A 22505-nucleotide genomic window follows, 5' to 3' on the forward strand; every position below is an offset into this window, starting at 1 on the left:
GAGAACCACCGCCACAATGTCGCAAATCAACTACCGCACCATCAACATCGACCAGCTCGACCCCGAGTCGTCGGCCAACTTTCCTATGGAAACCCTCCTTCCTGCCACCCTCCCTCAACCTGAAACCTCCACTGATGCCGCAAACGTCGCAACCCAGGTGCGCCAGCTGCTGCGCGGCGGTGATACCGAGGGTGCTCTCCGCCACGTTCTAGACACTGCGCCGCTGGGCGGCGACGACCGCGCCAAGGAGGTACACCTCGCAACTGTGATTGAGGTGCTGCAGGGTATTCGACAGGCTGAGATGACTCGCGTGCTGGAGGGTGTCTGTGGTTCTGATGGTGGGGCTGAACGGGCGGATTGTTTGATGAAGTACCTGTATGTTTTGGACTGATGGGATTCCATTCATTACGCATCCTATTCACGTTTTCGGAACACCACGATGGGATTGAGGATGAAGAGCTAACTTTATACAGGTACAAGGGTATGTCTGCGCCTGCTCCTAGCAATGGTGCTCAACCCCCACGAAAGACCGTTTCGCCGCAGGAGACCGGATTCTCCCAGGTTCAGGCCCGAAATGTTGGAGAGGGCGGTGGTGGTCAGCAGATGAGCGTTTTGCTCAACTGGCATGAGAAGTTGGTGGAATTGACAGGGACTGGTTCAATTGTCCGAGTTATGACGGACCGCCGGACGGTTTGAGTGAAATCACCGAGTCGACTTTTGTGTTTTCATTTTGCTATTCCCTTGTAGAGGCTTGATTGCATTCCATACAATTTCCTTTTCTCTTTTTCATTTCTGTCTTTCATGGAGCTTTCAGCGTGACTGTTTTACATTGGTTTACTAAAACATTATGTTGGAATCCACCCTCGGCCTGACTTTTTCCCCCTTGTACACTATATGCTGTGAGATCTCAAGGCTTTGAAAAATCACCTCCTCCAAGGATATCTTTGAGATTGACATCACCACTACCGCGCTGCAATGGCTGCGGTTGGTTCTTACCCTCTTTCCAGCCAATCATATAGATCATTCGGAAAGTAGCAGGGATACCGGGAGCATCCTCATCCATATGCAAGGTACGGTAGATAGCCTCATTAGCCAACAAGACATCCCGGGAGATGGGACCAGCCTCACGGTGCATAATAGCATTGCTTTCACCCATAGCCTGGAGATCTTGCATGAGAGCAAATGTATCCGGGAACTCCACCACGATATCCTCAACATCCACCGTAAGCATCTTGAAACCAGCGCGGTTCAACAAACTTCCAACATCCTTCACATCTGCAAGTGGAGACACATGGGGACTCACACCACCGCGTCGTTCGAGATCAGCAAGCTGCATCGATCCCCGAAGCTCGAACAGGGTGTCACCGCCAAACATAGCACAAATAAAAGGAGCATCCGGCTTGAGTATAGTGTTCACTTGGTTAAGCAGTCCTGGCAGATCATTGATCCAGTGAATTGATAGCGAGGACAGTACTGCATCGAATGTGTTTGGCTGGTATGGCAATGTCTCCAAGTCCGGAATCACGTCGCGGTGGATGTCGATCTCCTTATTGAAGTCCATATCCTCATCTCGGTGAAGTAACGCTCGTGATGTATCCGCGCATGTGAGTTTGGAGATTTTTGATGACAGGGGTGGTGTAATTATACCCTCGGGTGTCCCTTCGTCGATGTAGGGTGTCGTCAACATCCGCGCAATGTTGCAGCTGTTTGCGCCAAGATCAAGGACATTTGGAAAATCACGCTTGATGTCCTAAGCAACCACGAATGTAATTGCGAGTTAGTCACTGTTTGCTGAGCCTTTATAGCTTTCCTAGCTTCGATCCGCACAGACATCCTTACCAGCAACCGTTCGCATAAGCGCATTGCCACCTCATCTTTCAAGTAATCGACTTTTCGGCTCTCCTCAACGTTCCGCGCAGCTCGGTCCTTCTGTAAATGCTTTGTCTTGCGATTGAATATCTCAAGCATGGGGTTGCCTGGTGTTTGACTAGCGTAGGATCGGACGCTTGATGCTGCGAACAGACATCGTCGCGGAAGGCCGGGGCGCATAATGTGAGGGGATATCATTATAGCTGGATTTCGAGTATTTTTGAGCAGTAATATCAAGACCAAGAATCCTAGTCCATCTTATATGTTCTGTGGTAGCGGTGGTGTTAAAGGAGTGGAAAGTTGAAGGTGGAGAAACCTCTAAATTTTGTTCTGACGTCGATTGTTGATAGCCCAACTCCGCAGCTCAATCTCCGCGACACTTGCATTTTCTTGAGTCCGCCATTGCAGGAATCCACCCCGCAAAATACGAGTCATATGACCGGGACTTCCATTTCGACATACTGCACAGCAAGTTAATAACATACTTGCACCTACTTTGGGCTACGTTTTCACGGTATGTGCTCGCGCATCAAAGGAACTCCTTACCCCCGCGACGAAATGGCGCGCGGGACAATCATCCATATGGAGTCCGATACTTGACGAACATGTACTGATCCTAACAGTACCTTGGGCAGCACTGAATCTTAAGCTGTCATTCTATGCGTCGCAATCTATCCTCTCCAGATCACTGTCTCGACTCCTTTAACGCGAAGCATGAATTGACCTAACGAACCACCTTGTCTCTGAAACGCATTACCCGATCGTACATATCTTTCTACTCGCAGACCATAACACAATGTCGCGCCCATTTCCATACACCTATATCTCGTGCCCCTGTGCCGATACCCGGGTCCCTGACCCGGAAAGGAAGCGGAGGTCCAGGGAGTCCCCGCGAAAACCGACCCCAGAACGACCGGAGACTTCCCAGCCAGAAGACTCGGAGAAAACTAAGAAGGAGGAGATTCAAACGGCACAGGATGAGGATGAAGAACAGACATTCAATCCCAGATCCCCAAGGTCCAATTTCTCACTATACCCACCGGAGCAGCTGCTGTATTGTGAGGATTGTCACCAGATCAAGTGCTCTCGATGCATAACAGAGGAAATTGTAAGCTGGTATTGTCCGAGCTGTCTATTTGAGACACCAAGTAGCATGGTGAAAAGTGATGGAAATCGGTATGACTCGACCACCACGACTGCAATGACCCTCTTGCTAACAATATTTCATCAGATGTGGTCGCAACTGCTTCAATTGCCCTGTCTGTACATCTCCATTGGCTGTCAGCACCCTTGAAAACGTGACAGGCAATGGTACTCAACAAGGTCCGTGGGTATTGTCTTGCGGCTACTGCATGTGGACGACGCTCGACATCGGCATCAAGTTTGACAAACCAACCAATATTCGCAACCAACTGCAAAAGATGACCGATGCCACGGCAGCACCTGCATTTGATACCCGATCAAGACAAGGCTCTCGCGCCTTTGGGGATTTGAAATCTCCTTTGTCGACTTTGACTTCTATTGCGGATGGACAGCCTGCTCCTAAAGAGGGAGGCGAAGATACACCCGCATCAAAGGAGGAACCATCGGAGACTGGTCCTTCAAACACAGATGCTCGCTTCGCAGCCTTGAAGTCCTTCTATCGTACCCAAATCTCAGAGACATCGACTTCTCCCAGCGACCCTCTAGGCTCAGACTTCGGGTTCTCATCACCAGGCGCTCTGAACCGGCTCATGTCTCTCTACGCCTCCTCATCTCGCCTAAGCGGACTCTACGGCGGTAACAAGAAAACCAAATCAAAGCCACCAGTAATGCGAGAGGCGCTTACCGCAAGCGAGGGTCTACGCATCGCATCCGAAACCGAAGAAAGTGCCATAATTCAGCGACTCGCTTCTGCAGATGGCGGCTGGGACAGCGTCGCATCAATCGAGCAACGCTCGCAACAATCCCCAGATGTGCGTTTCGTCGACGAGCTCCTCCCACTACCAGCACTCCTCCGTACCAAGCGATCCAAGCGCTGCAAATCCTGCAAGCATATTCTCGTGAAACCAGAGACGAAGCCCCAGTCTACACGGTTCCGTATTCGTCTCATTGCACTTAGTTACATCCCCCTCCCGACTCTCCGTCCACTTGCTCTGCCTGCTTCCATGACTGCTCCTCCACCACCGCCTCAAGATCTTAATGCCTTGCCTCCACTAAGACCAGTTCATGTGTTACTCACACTAAAGAATCACATGTTCGATCCTGTTCGCATCACGCTCGCTACGCCCTCTGTAACACCAGGTCGTGTCGCGAGCAGAGTCACCGTGCTTTGTCCTCAGTTCGATATTGGCGCAAACAGCGATGTATGGGATGAGGCGTTGCAGGGTGCTTCGGCTCCTGTTACGGGTGATTCGCGGATGACGAGTCTACGAGCTCATGAGAAAGTGCCCGAGGCAGGTAAAGTTTGGGATAAGGGTCGAAACTGGACAACCGTTGTACTAGAAGTTATTCCGGGGACATTGCCTGGTTCCGAGGCTGAGACTTCTACTGTTGGAGGTAATGAGGGGGATGAGGGTGTGGTGAATGGTTCAAACCAGGATGAGGATGTACTGGAGATTCCGGTCTTTGTGCATATGGAGTGGGATGCGGAGGCACAGCTTGAGCAGCAGAATGTGGGTAAGGCTTCGAAGCCTGATGATCTGGTTGCGAGGGAATTGGCTTACTGGATGGTACTGGGTGTTGGAAGGATTCAGGATTCCTTTTAAGTGTGCAGGTTCCTCATAGAGATGTTGTTTTCCTTTGTTCATACCCTGTATTTAGCCTTTATACATAGCATATCAAGCCATTTTGGTACAATCGGTTCTTTCAAAATGACTGTTGAGAAGGAGTTGAGGATGGGGCTACTCAGATTGTATAATGCGGGGAGGTGCCCCAGCGCATAAGGTTACTACTAACTATAACAGCCTAGGGCGAATATAGTCTAGATCTTAGATAGGGAAGGCATGCAGCCTCCCCGTGTCACCCATATGATAGCCCTGGAGGTAGAGCAGAGCAACTAGACCTACGACACGAATTGAAATTCGGAAATGCTCAATTGGAATAGTTATCACATATCCCATCCCATCCTCATTAAAGAAGAAAACACGGGTCCGGATGGAAAACTTAGCTCCGTCGGCTTACCCTCTGGTCCCCTCAAAAGGCCTCAATTCATTAAGAACAAAAAAAAGGAAAAGAAACAGCACTTTTGAGGGAAATCCCGAGAGCGAAACCATGCACCAAGTCAAATGGAAGAAGGGGGGCACATAAATCAAAGAAAAACCCGTGAATGCATTTTTTGGTCTTTTCACCCTGTCATGCTTTCCTTGAATCTAGTTGAGTTTCAAGACCTAGAAACAAGTAATCCCATACACCGACATCCTTTCCGTTTCCTTTCCCTCCCTTTCATAACAACACAGAAGCAAAGCAAGCTTAGTACTCAGCGCCGCTCTGGGGGAACTCGAACACAACGTTGCGGCCGGTCAAACGGCGGTAGACCTCGCCGTAAGCATCGAGGCGGTGGTCAACACCACCACGCTCCTTCTCGTCCAGAACGACCTTGAGGGTCTTGGAGCCGTCCTCCTTGGTGCGGATGCGCTTGCCGACGATCTCAACGGGGTAGACCAGGTCGGTGAGGATGGAGTCGTGGACGGCGGTCAGAGTGCGGGAACGGGGACGCTTCTGGGTCTGGTTGGAGCGAGAGTTGACGGAGCGCTTGGGGCGGGGCAGGATGCGGCGCTGAGCAACGAAGAGGACGTGGCGGTCAGAGAACTTCTTCTCCAGCTCACGGGTCAGGCTGATGGGATTTCGTTAGTTTTGAGTTCTGATAAGAAATTCCACCCACGGAGAACATGGTAGCCCTCCGCGTGTCGTAGATGGTGGTTATTCGATGTCGGATTTCAATCGGAGTCTTACCGCTGCTGGATCTTGTGGAATCCCTGGAGGAGAGGGACAGGGACGAAGATGACAATAGCCTTCTTGCCGTGGCCGACCTCAACCTAATATAGCATGTTAGAATACTGGGTTGTCCAATGTGCCGCACGCGCACAACAAAAATTAAAAATTCCAGATCTCCACAGAAATCAGCGTCGACGAAGTTTTGTGTTGTCGGTGTGTGTCCATATTATCCATGATCGTTGAAAATTCCATCCATGTCGATAATGCCTTGTCGAGTGTTGTAGAAAGAATTGAGAGGCAATTCGACACATTCCCATAGTATCCACAAATCAAATCCACCTCTTTCACACAAATAACAATCCGTCGACGCAATTCCAATGGTTTCTGTTGGGCGAAGGCGAAGGCGCATTTCTTACCTCGCGGGCAGAGGTGAACTGCAGAGGACGAAGGGTGGCCTTCAGGTCCTGTGTGTTGCTCTCGAGGTCGAACAGAGCGCCGGCGATGGCGGTCTCGAGCTCGGAGGGGCTCTGCCGGGAGGGCGAGTTGAGGGCAATCTTGTTGACAGCGGCCATTTTGAGCAACGGGGTGCTGCGGGTTGTGCTGGTTGAGATGTCGGCGGAGGGGAGGTGTTCTCGCATCAAGAAGCCAAATGGGAATTTGCTGTGGGATCGGCATATTCGCTTAGGGTGCGCCCGTTCCTATTTGGGGTTAGTGCGTTTCCCCCTTAGGGGATTGGTGGTCCCGTGACTACCCTGCCCTCGGCTGCTTCTGATTGGCTACTCGTTCCATATTGATTTTAATATTTTTTTTTTATTTAACAAGAGTATACTATTAAGAGTCTATTCAAGAGTGTCATGGTCTATACATTCTAGGCAAGAACTGTATCATTCACTGAGAAAGAAGATGAAGAAAAAAAAGACCAGGTGGTATACTAGATGTACAATAGAGACATCCATTCATGCCTCTAGTGTTGAAACAAACACGAATGATCTTGGAGAAAAGGCAGGAAGAAACGAAATAAAGGCGTCAAAAAGGTATGGTGAAAAAGGACACACGCCTACACACATGAAGAAAAAGTTTGCAAGGAGACATGGAATCGAAAAACAGGGCAAGGCCAGGGAACACATTAACAAGCACAGCCTTCTTTAGCTGTGGCAGCATTTCGATCACCCAGATTGACTCGAGAGTCATCTCCAGAGCGACCACCAAGAGTATTCTGTCCACCAGCACCAGCGGCACCCCGGCCAGTCTTCAAACTACTCTCAGGAATAGCATTAGCGATGGCTGTAAAGACATCTACTACATTCGTCCCGGTCTTTGCACTGGTCTCGAAGAACAATAGACCCTCTTCATCAGCATAACCACTCGCCTCACGTGTAGAAACCTTTCGAGCATCACCCGGTGTCGCATCCTGTTCCTCACCCTCTTCACCAGTTGCCTCATCACCGTCGGGTCCAGCCGACTCAGACTCGGTCTCGGGAGCAGCAGATGTGTCACCACCGTCATTGGTTAAGTCCAGCTTGTTACCGACAAGGGCAATGACAATACCGGGGCTAGCCTGGCGCTGAAGCTCAGCCACCCAGTGTTTTGCCTTGGTCAGCGAAGAGGGTTTGGTAACATCGTAGACCACGAGGGCAGCTTGGGCGTTGCGGTAGTACATTGGGGCGAGTGAGGCGAAGCGTTCTTGACCTGCGGTATCCCAGATCTCGAATTTGATTGTACGTGTAGGAAGGGCGCATTTCTGTGTGAGGAAAGCAGCTGGATTATGACGTTAGCACATTTGCACGAGGTCAAGTCTCGAGGGTTAAAGATGAGTTGCTGGGTCATTTGAATGGTTTGCCCCAGATGTAACATGTAACACCATGCAAGGCCCCATTTGAATGGGACGTAATCCCGTACATAATGGAAGATCCCCGTCTGGGGTCTGTTTCATCCTTTGCTGATCTTTGGGGAGAAGGGCTGAGGAATGGAGGCCTGCTTACCGCCGATTGTTGGCTCTTTGTTCTCCTGGAAATCATTGTTGACAAACCGAAGTACAAGGGAAGACTATGTAGCGGAATCATCTGATTAGTGATTGGCTCCCTGTGTAACGTGGCAAGGACGATTTGTACCTTTCCTACGGCCGCCTCTCCCAGCAGGACAAGCTTGACGCTGCTGCTAGGCTTGGGACCATTTGCACCGGCTGATTCGGACATGGCTGTAAGAGAATTCGGAGAACACAGGGAACGGGAACGATAGAATCAGTTAGGCCGTCGTGCAGGAAGCAACGCCTGTCAAACAATCGGCGATCAGGCAGAAGGCTGAGCTGGCGATATTCAGCTGAAACCTCGTCTTTAGGTCAGCTGCCGGGAATGTAAGACAGGGATAGATTGAAGGATATGTGATTCTCTTAAGGGCTGAATCAGAATTCAGGGAGGATCTCGGGGAGATGTCGCAAAACGCACCGGTAATCTGAGAGAGATGAGGATATCACTTGTTAAGGCGGAGGTCAATGATGATGCACTTCCCAAATATGGCTTAGCGCAAACACCATACTCCGAAGTCACGTGGTATCCCCGTATAGCCATATAGAGCAGGGTGCATATACCAATGCGTAGAACCTTGGAACCTTTGGAAAGTATATGACGATCACAGGGATTATCTGCAAATTGATCTGACTGTAAGCTTAATTTGAGTCAATGAAGTTTTATCCAAGGTGGGGCGATGTGATTCCCGGTTCTTAGTAACATGTGTCTTAAGGAGTGGAAAGAGCTAAGATCAATATCAGGAACAACAATGAACTCACTCAGGCTTCCAGAAAAGGGCATTTGAACCACAGAATGCATTCTAGAAGAATGAAGCACCGAATTAAACTTAACTATTCGGAGATAAGAGTTACCAGCGGAGGAATGGTACTTTTGCAAGTACGGTCGACGAGAAGCTTGCTGTCAACCTTGGGAAGAAACCTTGTACCCCGTTCCCTAAAAAAAAATTATGATCAACTTGAAGGTACCAAGTATGCACTACTCATCCTTCATTGGGCCCAAAAGGATCTGAGCCTGTAAGTGATCACGGTACGAATTATCTGGAGTAGCTAAGGACTTGACCAGAAAATGCCCACCATGACTGCAGAGAATGCATCTGGCAGTTGTAGAACAAGATTCTCCGATAACTCGTGAACACGAAACCTCGTTCCTGGGCCAGGCTAGTGCCCAACGGGTATATGCAAGATGATGTCGGGTAGCGGCGACTGGTCGGGATGTCTCTGCCGATGCATTGAACAAAGCGCACATCCAAAATCAGGCCGGCGGTTCCTGGACTCGGTAGTCCCCAAGCAAATCTGCCCGACGCATCGACACAATTCGGCCTGCATCTGCCAAACCCGAGGGACACGACATTTGGCATCTGTCAAACAGTAGAAGATCTTTTTTACGATTTGTCTTGAAGTATGGATTGGACCGTGGGCTAGACTGAGGGGACCGGGAGCTAAGATAGAAAAAGCCGATAGGCGCTTTTACATTTCGCGCGCGCGGAGGTTATGATACACACATCAAAGCTGTCAAGTTGACATAGAAATCTAAATACAAATTCCCGATATAGTCAAAAAGAAAATGATTCCAAAAATAGAATATCAGCAAAAACGTGCTATTGACCGTGTGGTCGAAGGTCTAGGTTCTTCTGGTATCAACCCATGCATCCCATGCAACAAAATCCGACCCGTCTATACCAAAACGCCGTCGAAAAGAAACAAATCAAAAAAGCAGAGAACCACATAAGAGAGATAGGAAAACAAAAAACACATGAAACAACTTTTGAGAGATCAAGGAAAAGGTAACCCCGGGGAAGTCATGTCGTCGGTAGAAGGTGTAAAAGATAAGGTGGCGGATAGAAGAGCGGGTTCCGAGATGAGGTTCAAAGCGTGCATGACTCGAATAGAAAGTCGAAAATCAAGAAATAATAGAGCGTCGACGCTGAGGGGAATCCGAAACCGATGCGAAAGAATAATTAAAAGGGTATAAAGTTGGTCGCGCAAATCCGGTGGCGAAAAGTTGCAAGGATATGACCGAAAGGAAAAAAAGAACAGGAACACCATAAAATCCAAAATGAATAGTGTTACAGTTGTCTAGTACCGAAGTTAGTTATTGTTCAGTTGGTGCCCAAAATAAGGCGTTCGGTTTCGGGACTCACCAAAAAAGAGTGCCAACTCCAAGGCGTAGAAGCGTCAATTGCTAGCAGATAGTGCCAGGCAACAATAAAATAAAATTCCCAAAATACCGCGCAATGAAATAACAATCCCAAATCAATTTGCGAATTTATTTGGGAGGTGGAGGAGGAGCACCAGGCTTCTTCACACCAGTAGTATCGTAAGCACCGCGTCCCATGTTGAAGGCCGACAGGTCCCGAAGAATCATATTAAGGTCTGCGGAGGCAATCATTGTTAGGTCAAGATTGAAGGTGAAAAAGGTGGATTTTGCAAAGTATGGTAGTTGCAAGTAGATAGAAATCTGAATGCGACTTTGCAACTTGAAATGAGGAATGAGATGAAGAACTTACCAAAAATGACCACGAACGGATCTTATATAGTCGTTTTCGGCCGGAGCTTCGAACAACCAGGCAAACGAACTCCCTATCCCACCCCCGAAAAAAGAAAAAAGAAAAAGACGGACGACTAGGTTCTAGACAAGGGTAGGCGGCAATGATGGATGTGTAATGCGGTCGAGATCGGAAAGGTTGATCCTTTTTAAAGGTGACCACTAGGACGATGCGGGCAACAGCAGATTGTAGGGCAGGAATGTGACGACACAGAAACCCCAACAAATAAGAGTAATAGGTTGTAAGTTGTTGGACAAGAGGCTCGACAGGTCGTCGCTCGTTGCTTTTTATGGGTTTGTACCACGGGAAGATCGTAAAGTCGGATTTGGCCAGGAGATTCAAAATGATAAGCGCGAGGGTGGCTGCAGAATCAAGTTCATAAAATCGCGATCTGAACCAAGAAAAACGGCCAGAAGGGATAGCTAGGGGGGCCCTTGGAAGGAGAAGTGCCGCGGAAGGGTGGTCCGGTAGATCCGGGTTGAAAAAAAAACTAAGTATCGCAAGGGAGGACAGGGACTTTGAAGTAGGGGGAGGCGTTTATGGATGGGTATGTCCAAGATAATGATGTTTGGTCCCTTAAGGAAGTTCGAGAATAAATAAATTTCAACTTTAGGGGAGGGAGTGATTGCGTAGATATAGGATATCAGTGAAAGAGTGTGTAGGACGATCTTCTCTTTTTTTTTCTTTTTTTTTTATTATTAGTATTATAAAAAAAAATATTAAATCAGAAAATCCAAAATGCAATTCCAGAAAAGACGTATGAGAAAAGGATAAATTAAAAGATGAAAATAATAATAATAAATCAAAATAAAATAAAAGGGAAAAAAAAAGCGCCTTAGAAAAGAAATAAAATAAAATAAAAGATGAAAAGCAATAAATCGAAATTACAAGGAGTAGAATAATTAGAGAAGAAAAAAAAATACCAAAAATGATCAATAGAAAATACCTAAAAAAGAAAATCCCAAAATCCCAAAATTACTAAATAAATATTTTTATTTTGCAAATCACAAGCTCATAGGCTCCATATTTTTCTTTGTTTAGCACCGAGCGGCTCTCCCGTCCCCTTGTCCGGGGAACAGGAACGCAACCCCCTTTCCTGCGTTCTTATAACGTTCTGGTACTCGGTACAAAATACATACGGAGTACCAGGACGATCTAAGCCTGCTTTTTTTTGTCCTTTTCTGCCCAGGTGCTATCAATCAAAACCCCATGATTCATCACAATTTCCAAGGTTCTATCGATACATCATCACCCCAGCCACACTTGTTTTCTTTTTTTTTCGGGGCTTGATATACGGGTAGATTTTTTATCTATATCATAATTTCAATCGTACCTTACTCCCATACCTAATCACACAAGTACCATGCATATGATTCTGATTCCCCCGATGAGAGCTCTCATTCCTTCCATCCACTTAGGGGGAAAAGGATGACCCAGGAAATAATGAAAAATAGCTAGGAACCAAATCCTCGGGGAGCCTTTTGCATAAGTGGAGTAGGGGAGGAAACAGCCGCAGGAACAGAAGGGAAAAAACGGATCCATCCGAAATAAGACAGCTTCGAGTTGGACATGGGACCTCTGGGACATCTGGAGACTCTCTTTCTTCAAATGTTCTCGCGTGGTTCGAGCTCCATCGGACAGATGGATCATTTTCTAACTATCTTAGTACTAGATCAGTTCGGAAACTTGGGAACTAACCCGCTTCAACCATTCAAATGCTCAATCCCAGGGGTCCTTGGGTAGACTCTGACATATGATGCCTAGGTACCGAAGGACAATGTTTCATAGCTGTATTCAAATGTTCTCTATCTAGGTAGGTAACTATTACCTAGGGGGGAGTCAATATTTGAACTTAAATAAGTGTCATTTCACATTAAAAGCACTTGGTGTGATCAAGTTCAGACATTCATCTTAAACTATCACTACTAGGTAATAAATAGTTATAAGTCCTAAGGTTATAGGTTCAACTTGTCTTATTACTCGGGGAAATCTCAAACCAATAGCCTCATTCTAGTGATAACTACGGAGTAAGTCTCGGGAATCTTAATCGACCAATCGCTTTATCTTGTCCCGCAATCTGTTACAATCTGTTACAATCACGATTCAAACAAAGCCAGTCATTCGGTTTATCACCTTTCTTTTTGCTTTCCGAAGTTTTGGTTTCGCGCCCAATATCGCCCGGTCGTCTCATGATAGGTATTTGTTTTTTTTTGAATGGATTTTTCTCTATCTACGTAGTGATTTTTTTTTTAACCAACACAGATCGAGATAATTCGTTCCTGTTGGGATGAAAAAAACAACAGACCCATCATAGGGGGTGGGACGGGGCGCGCTACGAAGCCCCGAAAACTCGTTACGGCGCGTCGATTTCTCATAGTCAAATCAGAAGCTCGAATAAACCCACTCCTCGGTTACGTATGAACATTCTTTTCACCTTCTAGCCTTTCTAGTCTCCCCGGGGACTTGGGTCCATCGCCCACATCGCCCACATCGCGGTATGGTAATTGTTCTCCATAGGAATTTTTTGGATTCCCTGGTGCAGAAAACAGTTAAGGGGACCCACCCCCATATCCGCTGAGCTTCCCCTATTACATAGCTGGCTTCAAATCCCATGCGTCAGCTGTTATTTTCTACCTCGCCACTCTGGAGCCCTTCTAAATGACTCCATAGAAGCTCCTCGATGGTAATCCGCGTATGGTGACTTCATGATCCCGTAGTGGAAATTATAGGTCTTGGTCACGTCTTATTCCTATTTCCCACCCCCTTCCGCGTCAATTAGTTCGTCACCTTGTTTCAGCCTATCCTAGGCGACTCATTCGTCCATACACATGTGTAATAAGGGTTCTGGATGAATAGATCACAGCTCAACTCCATCCAAGTCTAGAACTATTTATATGCTGTACCCTAGTGGCTTGTCGGAATTAAATCACCCATTTCAATCGGGCCTAAAGATCTACCGCGGAATTGTAGTCCGAAGCCGTTAGCGAGATCGAAGAAAGAAGAAAAGAAAAAAATGACACGGCAAGTGAAACTTCCTAGTATATCTCAAGTGCTCCAGTTGTGGCGAAGCAGTCAATGAAAAGCGCTTACTAGTGACCAATGTTGACATAACATAGGTGTCCTTTCTGTTCTATCTAACAGTTGCTAATGTGAATGCCGCCTCTTCAAGCCACCTTCGTCCAGAACGCATCCTTATTCGTGGTGCTCAGGCTCCAAGATGGGAATTGGCGATGATCCTCAGTGGGTCGCACGCGGTAGAAAACCCTCCCAATATGGCCCCAAATATGGGCCTCATAGTATTTACGTTGCAGTAGACTGATCCGATCGGGAAATGAACTCGGGGTTTTTCTGATTTTCATCCACAATTTCAGACTGAAAGAGAAAATTATGGATACTGAACGGAGTCCTGAAAGTGGAGAGAACGGAGTTGACCAGCTTCCTTTTTCTTTCAAAATGTTCTCTTTGGTGGATCCGGCAAGTTATTTCCCCATCAACAGGCTCGGGAAGACCCCGTTTCTATTACAGCTAGAATAACGCTAGAAACGGGAGAAAGAAGAGAAGGTTGGGATTGATGTCTTCCAGAACTTTGTGGACGCTCTATTTACTTTAGTTACTGGGTCCCCAAGGATAAATGTCGGGAATATTTTCTCCGTGCTCCCCGATGAATACTACTAGTATTTGAAGGATTTTCAATCTAGATTTTTGTTGATTAATCCCCCTTTCTTTTTTCATTTATTATTATTTTTTCGGATTATTTTTTTTCTTTCCTCTTTCAGGGTTTTCGATTAGGGTATAACGGCTTCGATCCAAGGCCCTCAACCGTGACGCTGATCCAGTCACAGGCTTGCCACAGCGGGTTCCTGAGAAAAACGCGTCTCCAGACTTCGGCTCGATGCATTAGTCTCGGAACAAGGTTTAACTGGCATGAACTACTTGGGCTCTTTTCGGGAGGATCTGTTACGTAGTCTCGTGTACTCCGTACCGTGACTCTTAATCAAATAGGTGAAAAAAAGTAACTTGAAAGTAAAATCAAGAAGTATAGATAGAGTGATCCCAATTTTCCGTACTCCGTACATTACTCCGAGCGCCCTATGGAAATACTCCGATCGGTATATCGCCGGTCACAACATTACGCACATGCATAGTGGCGCTTTCAGGGATCAGGGGGTGGGAAAGCCCCATAACTTGGACTTGGTTAACCGCCTTACAGCTTGATACAAGCAGGGGGTGGTCAAGGTCAAGACTCGGTACATGGTACACCGTTTCTTTGTTCGATCTCGATATGTCAAGTTGCATATCCCAAAAAGTAGACAATTGTGGCGGCCGTTAGAGAATTCATTTTCATTGGTATTTGGTCCACTTGACAACATTTTGATCTGCTTGACTGCGGAGTTTCTACTTGTGGCGTAATCCATTTTTGATGACACCTATGCCCACTTTTTGGGGATATGCTCTAGAACGCATGTGCATATGTACATACTGGACTTAAGTGCTTCAAGTCTAATGAATTTCATTGAATGTTCTAGATGCAAATATGGAGTACACTCCATACCTCGTAGATTATCATGTAGATTATCAGGTAGGTCATTGTAATTAATTCGATAGTGCAAGGTCAAATTCCCCAACATCACTAGGGCTTCGCGGAAGTGAAGCCGGTCGATCCTCTCTCTACCCAAAGAGGTAAAAAGAAAATAAAGAAATCAAAAAAATTGAGAACCCACAAACAGAAAGCTTCTGGAACGTGTTTATCTAAGGTATGGTATTCCGCCGTACTCCGTACTCCGCAACAAAACTTATAATTTATAAGTTATAATGGGAAAAAGTTGACTGCAGTTACCCGACAATTTGGATCCCCGAGTCCAATGATCCACGATGCATTTTTCTTCATTTTTTTTCTGAGTCGAAAAAGAAATAATGGACTCGAGTCTAGACATCTTCCCAGGTTGTGTGTAAAAGAAATAACCAAAGTACGCAATCATTCTCTTTTTTGGGATCCCGTTGAATCCATCTGGATTCAACTGGATTCAACATAATTTGATTAATCAAAATAAACAAAACTTGCATCATTTTCAAGTTCAAGTTCTTGCTAAAATATTCAAATTCAAACATTTCTCTCTATCACTTTCAAGTTCTCACTACTAGTAAGATCGTCGGAAACCTGCGGCGACTTCCGTGATAATCTTCAACCACCCGGAAAGCATCCAGAAAGAATGTGGATATCTAGGGATTGCCCTTGACCCGACTCAAATTAACTCGCAGGTGCCAGGAGAAAAAAAAATACTCAAATTAAAAATGGGATGAAAATCAAAAAGATGACGATCGACTCCACGGCCCCAACATCCATCGTGTCGGGTTTGGATCGCCTCCTTTTCCCCCCTACCGGGTCTATCGCCCCTGACTCGAGATGCTTTTTTCCCCAGTGAGATCGTGACGCAGGAGGGACATACTGTAATAGTATTCCATTTCAGAAATCAGATTTTCAGATCAATCGAACACACTTGCAGTGACCCACTGGAACATTCCTAGCGGCCGGCTTCACATTCCCGTCTTTCCGCAGCCACTCATTGATTGACGGTTGATGTTTCCATCCACATTAATGTCCACCAGTGGAGAAAATCAGCTTTTCAAATGTGCGCCTCCGACGCGGGTTTTTGGGAGGTTGGAACACCCCTGGGTTCATCGGATCGGCGTCGTACATGGCACTTGGGCTGCAGGTTGACACTCGCTTCGCTACATATGCGGCGTACAGAGAGGGCGGAGAACGGAGTACGGAGTACATATGGAGTACATTCATGAGCAGCATAACTTGCACTGCAACTTACAGTTACAATTATCTTGCAGACCGCTATGACCTAACCTCTCTCTCTCTCTTTGGATTTCACCGATCGATCACTACTCCATGCAGAAGCGATCAAGACCAATTTCACTAGTGGGTTTGAGAAGATACATGGTGGGAAATACGGAGAACGAAGTACGGAGAAACCTCGATATGGAATCCCATCCCTAAAGTACATACTACGGAGTAAGCAGAACTACTATTCTACTATATTCAATGTTCGTACCTATCTGTCTCACGAGCTCCATTTCTATTCAGATCCCCAAAAAAGTTTGTACCTTATTTCTTGTAGATCACGACTTAAAACCGTATTAGCGCCTTAGGATTCCTTCATCTATCTCGTCTCGATCCAGACTCTTACAGATCGTCCCCATTCTCCCCGATCGCGATGCTAAGATTGAAGATTGCGCCCCTTCCCGCTTCTTGCATTACACTAGAGGATCAACCTTGGGGATGTCTCGCGGAACGGGAAATCCGATGCAAGCTGTCGAATCCGACCACCAGGTTCATTCGATGCATCATATTCATTCCTCGGTGCCAGTGCCACCCAATGAACCGGATTCACGGATTCGTCTCGATCTTCAGTAGATTAGACTCAAAGCACTGCATTGGAATGCAGGGACCTGTCTTCTCTCTCCCCTTCCTTCAGAATAAGAATGACAAAAAAAGAAAAGAAAAGAAAGGTACAGGATACCTATCCATAAACAATACGGGGTGAACTGAATCGAGAACTTTCTCCATCCGTTAAGATGTCATCATATCGTCAACCTGTCACATTTAATTTGGAATAAATCATTTAATCATTTACATTCCAGAGTTGCCACATCATTTACGGAGTGACTCCCCTCAGCCCCGAGAACAAACAGTGTGGTACGCCATTTCAAACTGCAGCGAATGAAGTCAATTAGCAAACAAATCTCAATGCAACAAATAAAATATTCAAAATAGATTTTCTTTATATCTCACCTGTTCATTGGTCTGGCAAATTACTACCCGAGGCCCCTTGCCGGTGACCTGGGAGACATCTTTGACCGTCTCATCACCAGGTCCCTCCTCATTAGCTTCCGGATCGATCGCCACGCCTAGACTCCGACACTTCTCAGTCAAGGTACGGCGTAAAAGTGCACTCTTCTCTCCAATGCCCCCAGCAAAGACAAGGGCGTCGACTTGTCCGTTCAGCTTTACGTAGTAACTACCAATGTAGCCCAGTATCCGATCTACTAGAATCTCGAATGCAAGCTTGTGCGCTTCTGTTGGTGGGTTCTCCACTGCAATCTCCGCAAAATCGGTGGTACCTGTCAAAGCTTTCCACCCAGATTGCTTGTTGAGGATCTCTTCTGCCTATTAAGTGGGTACACGAGTTAGATCGTATTCGCTCGCTCATGTGAATAATAGAGTAGCTTGGTCTTACTGTGCTAATATGCATCTCTGTCGTACTTGCGGGGCTCAGTTTCCCCGCTTCGTTAGTATAATGGAAGACTAAGCTAGTATCACGAGGTTAATTAGCATGATGTTTCTACTAGCTGGAGGTTCACTTATGGGGAAAGGAGCTCACGATGGATCGATAGAGCCGCTTCTTGTTGCACCAGGTAATCCGGCAAGTGGTGTCAAACCCATCCTATAAGACAATAGTTAGTGGAATTCCGTAGGAATATATAAAAACAGCAGCGTACTGCTACAGTCCGCCCTCAGACTAGAGGTACTCACGAAGTATCAATCGATTTCCCATCTTTGATAGCACATATCGAAGCTCCACTCCCAATATGCATCGCAATAAGATTAGTCTGCTCAGCCGGTTTACCCAGGAAATGAGCAACAGAGCGTAAAATAAACGAGTAACTGATTCCATGAAATCCATACTTCCGTAACCCGTTTGCTTGTGCAATCCTCTGATTTATAGGATAAGTCTTCACGTGAAGCGGCATAGTCTGGTGGAAGGCCGAGTCAAAGAAAGTGATACTCGGTACACTAGGAAGTTCTTTCCTACAAAGCCGAATGATTTCAAGCGCAGAAAAATTATGCCTATATTTCGCATCAGTAATAGCTCCTACGTTGGCTTGCATAGCCCGGAACTTCACGTCTAAAATCACGTACAGTGGAGCAAGATCCTCCAAGGCTTCAAGATGGTGCAAAGTTTCATCAGTAATCTTAACCGAGTCCATATAATCACCACCATGAACTACTCGGTGACAGATATACGCGAGATCAGCATCACTGGCAACCTCCGAGAGCTCGGGGTCATCGAAGCAGCGCTTGAGGATGTACTTGAATGCATCCTGGGGTGTGTCCAGCTTTTCCTCCAGCTTCTCTTTGATCTTGACAGCTCCGCGCTGGTACTTTAGAGCAGGTGGTGGTGCTGTGATTCCTGAGACTTGGGCATCTGCGATGGCTTTTGGTGGGTTTTCGTATGTATAGAATGTGACTTTAACCGAAGATGAGCCGGCGTTCACGGCAAGAATGTATTTTACCATGACTGCGAGGAAAATAGATATTCCTTGTGTATGTTTCTTTTGGAATCAGGTCACCTGCGTCTGTATGAATGGCTAGTTTGTGGAGTTGGAGAGATGGAGGTGATGTCAAAGTGGTATCAGAGTTGTGACGTCGCTGATGGGAGAACCCGGATAATATACCCAACTTGAATGCATCCATGGCATGATCCGTGAATTGGCAATCTATTAGATCGCTTAAAACTTGAATGTTGAACTTGAATTTAAGCCTGGCTTTTGAAAGTGGTTTGTATGTTTCTTGTAATTATTCTTTTGTATTCATTCACTTTCGCTCAAACTTGAATCTAGATGTCGTCAATCCCTGCCTATTATCTCACACTTAACCTGACGAACCCGACGCCGCAATGCCAGGCGAAGTCTTGATCGGCCGAATCCACAACGAATGCCATCATATCTTTCAGGTTATTTTGAGAAGTTGAATCATGATGTTACTCTGTCTTAGATATTATTGGATCAAAAAGCGTGCCATGCGTTACTCAACTTTCGCAGAGCCGCGTCTTACATTGCAGCTTGTATGTACTACCTCAACAGATCTCGATTGTCACATGTGTGGACGTTCATGAAATTTTCAAGCATTCACTAACATTTGAATAATTCGAATATGAAAGCGATTGACCTCTATATGCTTTACATGGTCGGCCCAGGACAAGCGACAGGGATCCTAGCCGCGTTATGGCTAGAAAGATCATTGAAAAAAAATCTAACCCCAGAGTCCTAAAGACGTGCAAGATCTTCACAATCTTATCTCCACGTTCAGTATGACTGCAAATATGAGCGAGGCGGAGACTGGAGTTGAATTTACGATAGCCTGACATTTTCCCTTTCTTAGTCACATCAATGCTGAGACTCCGTGTCCAATTCACGAGGGTGAAAATTGGGATGCACTTTTGCTGTTTCATTCGGTGCAGTCATGGATCATCCCAATCTTATTGTGACCTGCAAGATGGGATATGGAGAGGCTGAGTCTGGCCCAATAACAGTGTAAGTATCACCAGCCATGTTGGGCGACAAAATGCTAACCGGCATCTAGGTAGATCATGCATGCGATCGTATACATCAACCCAGGAATCTGGAACTGTACTGTTGAGCCTTCATATCAACGGAATCAAGCTTAGTGAGTGCAACCCCTTCGCATTATAGATCATCAAGATCCCTGGCCTTGTTCAGTGGATATGGGTACCAAGTTCGGTTCGTGGAGGACATGGATGACATTGATACAAATTTCCACTGTTCTATAACATGGACTGTGAGAGACATCCAAGGATTCAGACAGCTATGCGTGCCGAAACCCCGATTCTGAAGTGGCGCTGGCCGATTCTGATCCCGAGAATGCCCGAGGTAGACTTATTCTCCAGTTGTGTCATTTCTTCATACAATTTGAGTCACTGAGTCTTTTTTAGGGTTATCCAGGGTGTAAAATCTGTCGTGGGCATTTCAGCGAAGGTTCATTTCATTCGCATCAAATCCCATTGATCAAGGTGAACTCTGATAAAGACGAGCTAGACATCATGCAGAAGTGGCTTAGACTACAACCCCATTGAGCTTTTCACAAATGACGGCAATCGTAAGAAAGTGCCATGAAGGCAGCACGCAAACCCACCAATCAATCATTTGTTCAAACCCCAAATAGCGCAAGGCTACTTCACTGAATGAACTGGAGCGTAATAACCTTGATGCAGTATTCAAGGTGACGGATAAAATTTCCCAATGGGATCATTGTCAAATGTGTGGAGGACGTGTCATTGAGGTGCCAAGTGAGCACATGTGTCAGGGTTTCATACAAGGATACACCTTGTCAGGTCACATGTGGATATTTGGAGAGTTTTCTTGGTATCACAAGATGATGATACATCACGCCAAATTCATCATAATGGTCAGCCTCCGTCTCGCACTTTAATACTGATCCTAATACTGATCCAAGGCTATGGATAGTTCAAAGGTTGAAGACCCCAAGCGGCACAGTCCGATGCAGGATGTCGTAGAGGTCGTGTATACTTACCCCCGGAGGCCAATAAATTTCTAGCAACCGTGCATCGTTGCTTGAGATTGTCAAATCATATTAACCTGATAGTGGGCTTGAAGCAGCGACTCCCATTCAAATATTTACCCCACGCCAGAGGAAGCCGAGAACCATTGTCACGCGGGGCGGTGTTGTTGTACAGATGATGGCCTTGATACCGACATTGTGCCCGTATGTATTGGCACTTGTGTTCAAATTCACTGCAACTGTGGTACTCATACGAGAGCGAGCACCGAAACTGTGCGTTCGTGTTCTCAACGTGTCGGACTTGATGATTCCGGATAAAGCAGGAGCACATCCACGCTCATTGTAGACCAAGGCATTTGATAACCTCTTCACCACGGATACATGTATTCATTTCACCATCACGGACAACTGACAGAGTTTCCGAACGGCTTTTTGATCGTTCGCGCCTTGAGCTGGGTTCGACTGCTGGATATATGAAGACACGACGACGCCATTCGGTATGGTGCTCGTTAAAACGGAATTTGCGTGGTATCATGTGGCATAATCTGCTGTTCAAGGGGAGCGTATTCTAAAGAGAAGATTCAAAATAGACACTGAGAGCTGTAGATGCGTCATAATATTGTTGGATCGAGGAGATTAATTATTCGAATCATGAGAGTAAGCACAGTCTGAATCTGGACCAATCTTGGTCTTTTTCATTATCTCACAGCTCTGGAGAACCATGAATGAGTTCTCTATGCAACTTGGTTTCCGTTTGCTGATTTGGGTTGTAGATACTGGGGAGTTAAATGATCCTCTGGAGTTCAGGGGAGGTATGGAGTCGATTTTGGGAGAGACTGATGTCACACTTCACAGTGTTGTCAGCAACTTGAACTTTGCAATGCACTTCAGCGTTATCAGAATGCTGTTAGCATTGATTATCAGAGGAAGATGCATAAATCTCCTATGAACTAAGAGACAATGGCATCATAAGTTCAAGTTTAAGAGTCATCGGCAGCATTGATGGGAATGACCCACTGTCTTAAAGAAATATGGGCCTCGATACCTGTCAAAGAAGGTCCCTGCTATCACATGCATTTCAGAATATATTACAAATACATAAGAAATAACGAGCCCCTCAATTGCAAGGCTCGGATTCCAATTCTTCTCGGCGAATTTAGAATATCAGTATAAGTACTAGCGGTGTGACCTACCCATGTCAGAACCCGATCTACTGCATATAGTCCAAACACATCCCAGTATCCCATTTGATCTTTAGAATTTTCTTTAGATGTGTGAAATGAAATATTGAACTGCCATACCAAGTTGCCACTGAAAAGACCTTGAATTAGCCGCCCGGGAGTGTCGGATCGGATTTAACGAGGTATCCCGAGTGGTTCAGAATCCACTATATCCATCCACACTAAACCAAGAACAGAGGAGCTTGCGAGCCCTGGAGGTGAAAGCCAGATTAATCCTGTGAGTCGGCCCGAATATAATATCAGTCTGGACCAATCTTGTATTGTTCCTGGTTCAATCTCAATTTTTTTTTCTCTTCTATACAAACTCCGTGCCCGTAATCCGTAGGACTTTATAACCTAACGACATATATGACCCCACCTTGTCGTGTACTAGATCCATAATGATCCAGAAAGAACGTTTCTCTAGTCCTATAAGCGATTGAAGATCTCCTTCACTAGTAGAGAGTGAATTCAATATTTTAGTCGGGATTGGTTCCTCCGATGGAGCCCGGAAACGGTTTCAACCGGCATAAATGATAATAATATTATAATAACTCGTGGCTCCCCTCGTTCCAGATATCTGGACTCGCAAGCATTCT

General features: G+C 46.1%; 9 protein-coding genes across 9 annotated transcripts, besides 2 other annotated features; 5 read left to right on the forward strand and 4 right to left on the reverse strand.

Moving 5' to 3' along the window:
* Positions 1 to 16: 16 nt before the first annotated feature.
* N7483_001225 (actin-related protein 2/3 complex subunit 5 family protein) lies at positions 17 to 696 on the forward strand (the record flags this gene model as incomplete). Its single annotated transcript, XM_057084663.1, has 2 exons — positions 17 to 375; positions 474 to 696. The coding sequence occupies 2 exons, from the start codon at positions 17 to 19 to the stop codon at positions 694 to 696; spliced, it is 582 nt and encodes a 193-aa protein (XP_056950812.1).
* A 211-nt stretch (positions 697 to 907) lies between these two features.
* Positions 908 to 2049, reverse strand: N7483_001226 (uncharacterized protein; the record flags this gene model as incomplete). Its single annotated transcript, XM_057084664.1, has 2 exons — positions 908 to 1750; positions 1840 to 2049. 2 exons carry the CDS (start codon positions 2047 to 2049, stop codon positions 908 to 910), a joined length of 1053 nt encoding a protein of 350 aa, XP_056950813.1.
* A 616-nt stretch (positions 2050 to 2665) lies between these two features.
* N7483_001227 (putative dynactin Arp1 p62 subunit RO2) lies at positions 2666 to 4616 on the forward strand (the record flags this gene model as incomplete). Its single annotated transcript, XM_057084665.1, has 2 exons — positions 2666 to 3045; positions 3101 to 4616. The coding sequence occupies 2 exons, from the start codon at positions 2666 to 2668 to the stop codon at positions 4614 to 4616; spliced, it is 1896 nt and encodes a 631-aa protein (XP_056950814.1).
* A 703-nt stretch (positions 4617 to 5319) lies between these two features.
* Positions 5320 to 6356, reverse strand: N7483_001228 (40S ribosomal protein eS7; the record flags this gene model as incomplete). Its single annotated transcript, XM_057084666.1, has 3 exons — positions 5320 to 5683; positions 5803 to 5885; positions 6201 to 6356. The coding sequence occupies 3 exons, from the start codon at positions 6354 to 6356 to the stop codon at positions 5320 to 5322; spliced, it is 603 nt and encodes a 200-aa protein (XP_056950815.1).
* A 554-nt stretch (positions 6357 to 6910) lies between these two features.
* On the reverse strand, positions 6911 to 7979 carry N7483_001229 (Rab family GTPase; the record flags this gene model as incomplete). The annotated part of the gene is made up of 3 exons (XM_057084667.1): positions 6911 to 7542; positions 7767 to 7830; positions 7896 to 7979. The coding sequence occupies 3 exons, from the start codon at positions 7977 to 7979 to the stop codon at positions 6911 to 6913; spliced, it is 780 nt and encodes a 259-aa protein (XP_056950816.1).
* Positions 7980 to 17038: 9059 nt separating this feature from the next.
* N7483_001230 (uncharacterized protein) lies at positions 17039 to 18663 on the reverse strand (the record flags this gene model as incomplete). The annotated part of the gene is made up of 6 exons (XM_057084668.1): positions 17039 to 17077; positions 17159 to 17533; positions 17604 to 17676; positions 17748 to 17810; positions 17900 to 18214; positions 18287 to 18663. 6 exons carry the CDS (start codon positions 18661 to 18663, stop codon positions 17039 to 17041), a joined length of 1242 nt encoding a protein of 413 aa, XP_056950817.1.
* A 380-nt stretch (positions 18664 to 19043) lies between these two features.
* On the forward strand, positions 19044 to 19282 carry N7483_001231 (uncharacterized protein; the record flags this gene model as incomplete). The annotated part of the gene is made up of 2 exons (XM_057084669.1): positions 19044 to 19100; positions 19142 to 19282. 2 exons carry the CDS (start codon positions 19044 to 19046, stop codon positions 19280 to 19282), a joined length of 198 nt encoding a protein of 65 aa, XP_056950818.1.
* Positions 19283 to 19609: 327 nt separating this feature from the next.
* Positions 19610 to 19680: a sequence feature (Short protein (N7483_001232, KAJ5736107.1) was converted to a misc_feature.).
* Positions 19681 to 19729: 49 nt separating this feature from the next.
* Positions 19730 to 19733: a sequence feature (Short protein (N7483_001232, KAJ5736107.1) was converted to a misc_feature.).
* Positions 19734 to 19938: 205 nt separating this feature from the next.
* Positions 19939 to 20240, forward strand: N7483_001233 (uncharacterized protein; the record flags this gene model as incomplete). The annotated part of the gene is made up of 2 exons (XM_057084670.1): positions 19939 to 20037; positions 20100 to 20240. The coding sequence occupies 2 exons, from the start codon at positions 19939 to 19941 to the stop codon at positions 20238 to 20240; spliced, it is 240 nt and encodes a 79-aa protein (XP_056950819.1).
* An 11-nt stretch (positions 20241 to 20251) lies between these two features.
* Positions 20252 to 20596, forward strand: N7483_001234 (uncharacterized protein; the record flags this gene model as incomplete). The annotated part of the gene is made up of 2 exons (XM_057084671.1): positions 20252 to 20263; positions 20330 to 20596. The coding sequence occupies 2 exons, from the start codon at positions 20252 to 20254 to the stop codon at positions 20594 to 20596; spliced, it is 279 nt and encodes a 92-aa protein (XP_056950820.1).
* Between the last annotated feature and the right edge of the window lie 1909 nt (positions 20597 to 22505).

Source organism: Penicillium malachiteum, assembly GCF_028827825.1.
Source record: "Penicillium malachiteum strain IBT 17515 chromosome Unknown utg000001l:1.0-8184562.0:1.0-8186909.0, whole genome shotgun sequence".
Classification (NCBI taxonomy): domain Eukaryota; kingdom Fungi; phylum Ascomycota; class Eurotiomycetes; order Eurotiales; family Aspergillaceae; genus Penicillium; species Penicillium malachiteum.